This window comes from Aplysia californica, unplaced genomic scaffold (genome assembly GCF_000002075.1).
Source record: "Aplysia californica isolate F4 #8 unplaced genomic scaffold, AplCal3.0 scaffold00057, whole genome shotgun sequence".
Lineage (NCBI taxonomy): Eukaryota > Metazoa > Mollusca > Gastropoda > Aplysiida > Aplysiidae > Aplysia > Aplysia californica.
The window spans coordinates 1519636-1526028 of NW_004797327.1; the positions used below are offsets into that span (position 1 = coordinate 1519636).

At 39.2% G+C, this 6393-nt stretch overlaps 1 protein-coding gene across 1 annotated transcript in view; it reads right to left on the reverse strand.

Annotated features, from left to right (window-relative positions):
* Nucleotides 1-1473: 1473 nt before the first annotated feature.
* Nucleotides 1474-6393, reverse strand: part of LOC101858390 — a 12129-nt gene continuing 7209 nt past the window's right edge. Inside the window, exons 5-7 of the mRNA XM_013079610.1 lie at nucleotides 6223-6393; nucleotides 3024-3070; nucleotides 1474-1678 (exon numbers count right to left, since the gene is read on the reverse strand). The exon at nucleotides 6223-6393 is cut by the window's right edge and continues 12 nt beyond it. Of these exons, the coding sequence (XP_012935064.1) occupies nucleotides 1649-1678; nucleotides 3024-3070; nucleotides 6223-6393 (248 nt within the window). The 3' untranslated portion in view covers nucleotides 1474-1648. The remainder of the gene's footprint in view (nucleotides 1679-3023; nucleotides 3071-6222) is intronic.

The following is a 6393-nucleotide window of genomic DNA, read 5'->3' on the forward strand; positions in this document are numbered from 1 at the left end:
CCAAGGCGGCAAACAGTTCATCAGGAGTGGCAGGGGCGACAACTCTGTTTCGGAGACGTCTGTCCAAAGCATCCCAAATTATGTATTCTATAGCGTTCATATTCGGTGAATTTGAAGGCCATGGGAGTGTCTGGACATTGTAAACTTGCATAACTTTTGAACCGTTTATCCAATTCGTCTCAGCTTCTTTAGCTTTATCTAGTGACATGTATTTTGGTCAAATTAATCGTCTTAAATTTTTTTCGTGAAATCCCCTAGGCCTTACGTGAGTATGTTCACCGCCCAATAAATAGAACAGCTCTCTTCGCTTACGCTGCGAGTAGCATTGGTTGTCACGGACAACACTACAAGTTGTACTTTCTCGTTTACACTGCTAGGTCTCTGATAAGAATAAGAATAAGAATTATGGTAATGATGATGGTAATGATAAAAACAATAATATTGGGGGGGGGGGGTATAAAAAGACGCCAAACTTCGTTATTCTTATTTGGCAGTTCTGCTTTCTTTATATGAATACTTTAATGAAAAGGCAAGCAACAGGATGCATGCTGTGAAATGTGCGAATTCTTGTTTCTCGTGTGTGCGTGATAGTTCGAAATGTACCGCGACACTAGGCCTACTTTGCACTGCAGTTGATCGGGCAAATATTTCCTCTACTTACTACTTTCCTTTAAAGTTGTTGGCTTTTTTAAGTTATTGAGTAAAGAGAAGCACATCGACAAGCTGATTGTTATTTAGTGCTAGGGAAAAGTAAGACAGACAGACAGACAGAAACAAACAGAGGTAAAGCAAAGAAGTAGGACCTACCAATAGCGCCCTCCAACCATACGCATTATAGAGTTAACGCATAGATGGAGAGAGATACAAACGATGGGAAAGGAAAACGAAAACAAGTCTGAAGATAAGAGAAAGACAGAGAGAGAGAGATAGAGATAGATAGATAGATAGATAGATAGATAGATAGATAGATAGATAGATAGATAGATAGATAGAGAGAGAGATAGATAGATAGATAGATAGATAGATAGATAGATAGATAGATAGATAGAGAGAGAGAGAGAGAGAGAGAGAGAGAGAGAGAGAGAGAGAGAGAGAGAGAGAGAGAGAGAGAGAGAGAAGCAGCAAAGGCATATCGTACTGTAGTTGAGTCCAATAACATGCAGTCTGCAGTCAAATACATCCACTAAAAAAAAAAGCAGAATTATCAATCGATAAGGTAACACCTTTCACTCTCATCTTAACATTTCATTACCTCAGAACTACAAAGCTCTATCTGACATTTTGGCCATTTTGAGTTACTATGACTAGAAACCCAATTTCTATCTACTCTATCAAAATTGTAAGATTATTCGGAGTCATTATCAAGATATTCACAGAATTGCTTGCCAAATTTCTCAAAACCAGGTACTGAGCAGATAGAGCTTTGTTATTTTGAGGTAGCAATTTGCCCGATTGATAAAGCAAAGACCCGAGTGATTGTCTGGAACTGTAAGTCAAATTTTTATTTCGTGTTGGTGGAAAATGACGATGCTCAATGAAGTAGGTAAGGGATAAAATGTTAAGAAGAAAACTTGGAACCTTCTCAGGCCTGTCGTCCCGTCTTCCGTTGGAATCTCCGGGATCTCAGAAGCCAGAGATATCAGGCCTTTTATTCCATACTGTGCTCCCGTACAAATCCCTGAATTGAAAGTTTAAAAAAAACACATTTCCACATATTTTTTGAAGGAGAGATACGTTCTCTGGTAAGCCTATACAATAAACACTTCGACCTTCGTTGGGATAAGAAAAAAACTCGATGAAATTATGACAAGTGAGTCTATATAACTATGTTGCTTAATATCCCCTAATCACGCGTTAAAAAGATTTTCTTATTGTAATTTTGTACTATCTTGTTATCAAAGGGTAATTAATTACGTTTTTTATTTAATGTGTTGAATTTTTATAATGCGAATTTTTGTTTGTACTTGTTTGCACGTTTGTGCATGTGTGTGTGTGTGTGTGTGTGTATGTTTGTGTGTGTGTTTGTGTGCGTATTTGTGTGTGTGTGTGTGTGTGTGTGTGTGTGTGTGTGTGTGTGTGTGTGTGTGTGTGTGTGTGTGTGTGAGAAAGTGTTGTGTATAATTTGTGCATTAGCAATGTGTCCGTGTCCCTGATGTGGTCTGACGTTTTTCACGCCCAAAGTGCACCAAATCTAAACTATCAATGAAAATCTTTTCCAAATAAATAAAATATTGCAATAGTTGTTTTTCTCCCCCTCCTCCTCCCATCCCCAGCCCTCAGAAGAAATATTCCCCTTCTATTTCTACCCTACTACTCTAAGATTTCTCTCTTACGACCCTCCCCTCACCCCCAAACCTCTCTCCCTCGCCTGACCCTATTGAATGTAATCCCAATGAGTCTTGATCCTCTAAACTCCATTTCCCTTCATCGGCGTCCGTCTTGTGGGAAGCCGAGTGTATGTGGTTTACAAAAACACACAAAAAAACAACAAACAACCTCAATCAATCAAACAACAATAACAACAACAACTGCAACAACAACAACGACAACAGCAACAACAAAACACCCAAAACAAAACAATTCAGGGGCAAATCAGGATTTCAAAAAGACTAAGTGATAAACATCAAGATAACCATTCAATCAATAAGATCCTAGATCCTCTGTATAAAGTCTTATTACATTTTCAAAATATATGCTTCCAGCAAATTCCAAATTATTTGGTTATAAAAGAACCTTAGTTTAAAAAAAAAAAGAACCTTACTCTTTAAGAACAAAAAATCAAATGGTTACCAATTTTTGGTCGTTCTTTTCAATACAAGCAACATTTCTTTTTGGAATATATTATCTAATTAGCTTTCAAATATAAGTTTTCAGCATTTAAGTACACCCTAAAACAAGTAGCCTATTTATTGTGAATTTAACCTTTTTCGCCAGCATGTTACGCCGTGAAATGAGAACGTGACAACCCTTACATTAAGCCCCACACTATGAAAACTGTCCCTTTGGAAATCTCCCCCACTGACCTGGTTCACGAAGGTGTTGAAGTCATCCACATACTTCAGAGGCAGTTCTGGAAAGGAAAAGAACCACATTTACAAAAAAGAATAAGAAAGTGAATTTCTTTTACAAACGAATAATAGCGGTGATATGATGTGGCACAGTTGGGTGAAGGTTGTTAAATTAAAGAGAGCTTTTGGCGTTCAAGTTTCGTTCCGTTCTAGCCGCTGTCTACGTTGGAAGGTGTAAACTCCTCGCCCCCCCTCCCTTTTTTTCTCTGGGGGGGGGGAACTAAAATTGCCAATTAACGAGTTACGAATGTCCTCCAGCTTCGTGAAAAACAAAATGGTGTAAAAAACAAACATTTCAAACCATGATTAGCAATTTCTCTCGTTAAATACGCTTTCGATCCCACGCTGACGTTGGCAGGGCGGCCATCTTGTTTGTGGAAGGCCCGGAGAGGGAGAAAACCTGGGCGTTCATCGTTGAGTGAAAAAAAAGGCCAAAGGTGAGCCAGTGTTGTGAAATCAGGCGCTCGACAAAATAACGAAATCTGAGACACAGGCATTTTCTACTTGTTTGGAATTTTTTTTTTGTGGCTTAACCTCTTTATCTCCATATAAAATACATTTCGATGCGAATTTTTACTGAGAAACATTGATTAAAGGCATCAAAAGTGTCATTTTTCAGTTTTCAAAGACTCTTTAGCTATTATTGGAGTAACCAAACTTTGGCGGCCATTTTTTCGCTAACTTAATCACTGAAATCAGGCGACCTCACTTCTTTCAAATGCGGATATCTTGAGTTCTATTCAAGATAAATAGCTATGTATTTCCTTAGAACGAAGGCAAATAAAGCAGCTTTCAGATAATACCAACAACTCCACATGCCCAAAAATTGACGAGCGCCTGATCCCACCGCGTCGTGACACCGCTACTACATGTGATGTGTCAGGTGTTGCTTGTTGCTCCACTACAGCAGTATTTTTACATTGGCTTCCCTCTCGAATCTGCCCTGTTTTTTTGTTGTTCTTTTTTATATTATTGTCAGGGTAATAAGATAATCGCCTCAGTCATTTTTTGCCAGTGTGCAGTTATTTGGTTCGGAAATGAAGAGCAGAGCCAGCGAGGTAATAATATACTTCACTCACAAAAGAATAATCCAAATATAAAATTGTTTGTGTGTTTCAAATTCCAAGTGTTTCACAGAGTCAATTATTGTTTGATGATAGAACACAGGGTTTTATTTTCTAATTTTCTCACGTTGACTTAAATTGAATTAGGCGTTTTTCTTCCGAGCGTGACGATATGCTCTTTTATATACACTATCCTTATCCTTCATCGCATGTCGATGAGTTTGGTTTTCTATTATTGCTTATAAATCTTAATTTTGAGTAAGGTTTTCTTATGTAGGGTTTTTTTTACGCCCCTATCAATACAATTTAAATTATTCAAGAGGTGGGCTTCCGACCCAGCCAGTCAGCGCCATTCCCAGCTGAAAGCGATATATTCCAGTAGTAGAAAGACCGAGATACTCGATACAAATGTTCTCCCCACTTGGAAATCGAACTGGGGTCGGGGGCTAGAGGTTAAGGTTTTCACTTCTCATTCAAAGGTCCCGGGTTCAAATCCGAGTACCGATGGAAACATTTTCTTTTCTAAATTGTCTCCTTTTACCTCCTTTCCTGCTCTCTAGCAATGCTCTGTCGTCTGTTTTCGTCTCCATTTTCTGCCCCACCTCCTCACCTCCTTTGGCCCCTCCTCTAGGCTCCTGACTCTTTCTGCAGCTTTTCCTCTGCTACTCCTTGGCTCCTTCTTACATCTGTCTTTTAGCCACATCCCTGATCTTCTGGTTAAAAAAGATCTACATCTAGCCTTCTCGGGCAAGGGCGAAAAATCTCGGAGGTCCCGTGTGCAAGTTGCGCATGTTAAAGATCCCTTGGTGGTCTAAAATCGATATGAGTAAGCTGTGGCCGCCACTCGGGCAAAATTTAAAATTTCCTACCAACTGATTAATGTGTCCCGTGCACTCATATGACCTTAATGAGTTGCGAGCGATGTAAAACACCAAAATCTTTTTTACAGGACTGAGGTCTCGTGCGTGCGACAGCAAAGCTTTATCTCACCGCTACACCAGCATGTTCTCCTTAGCCGTAAGAAGATGGCCGGAAAAGGGTACGGCATACACTTTTAATTTGAAAGAAGAGGCGGTGCACCTTTACAAGCTATCGAATAGACATATTTTTCATAATAATATACTACTTGTAGGTCCGACTTGGTAGCGTGTGAAGTCACCCTCCCTGTGTATGTGAGAGTTTTGTACTTTTATAGATAGACTCATGGCTATGGCATTTGGCCAAAGCTTTTGAATAAGGTTCAAGTTTTAAAAGAATCGAGTTTCCACAGCCTGTTTTACTTCTTGGAGAGAATTATTTCGATTTTCAGAATTCTCTACCTTGTATTTGATAGAGACACCAATTAACCCCCCCCCCCCCCCCCGGCAAAAAAAACACAGTGAAAAGGACAGATTATCATGGTTTGTAATTAAAATCGAGGAAAATACTCTTAAAAGATCAGTCTTTGGTCTACTCATTAGGTGGGCATGTCGACTTTGGAATGCACTTCTAAATACATGTATATCGAAATTCAGATCACACTGCCTTTTCATACTAAAAAATGTGATAGGTAGGAAGATAAAGTGCAGATTTGCCAGCTTCAATATCTTCAAGACCTAACTTTTGAGATAGTGTAAGGTATATATGAGAATTAAAAGTCGACTTAACAGAAAGTGTTAGGTACATGTTATCAAAACCCAACTTAACAGAAAGTGTAAGGCGCATGTTTTCAAAACCCGACTTTACCTTAAAAAAAAACTTTAGGTGCATGTTATCAAAAGTCGAACACACATTATGTAGACAGCTCTCGACATATCGTGATAAGGAAATGGATCAATAAAACTCAATGAGCATTCTTTGTCGTGCACAACTCTTGGCATATCGTGATACGAAAATTGATCAGTAATGTCCTCAAACAACATACTTTTGACATAATTTTCGTGGACAACACTTGGCAAACCGGGATACAAAAATGGATCAATAATTTTCACAAACAGCAGTCTTTTGCTCTAATTTTCGAGGACAGCTCTCGGCATGTCAGGATACGAAAATGGACCAATAATCTTCTCAAACGACATCCTTTTGACATAGGTGTCTCATCCTATACATACCGTACATGAAGTTGAGCAAGTGTTCAAAACCAATCTGCTCCAGAATGGGCGTCATTTTCCCTGTCTCTCCCCCCGACAGGATCTCCATCACTAGCAGCTGGTCCTCGTAGCTGAGGCGTTTGAAGTAATCAGTCTTTGAGACAGCCTCGAACACTTCCACGATCTCCTCCA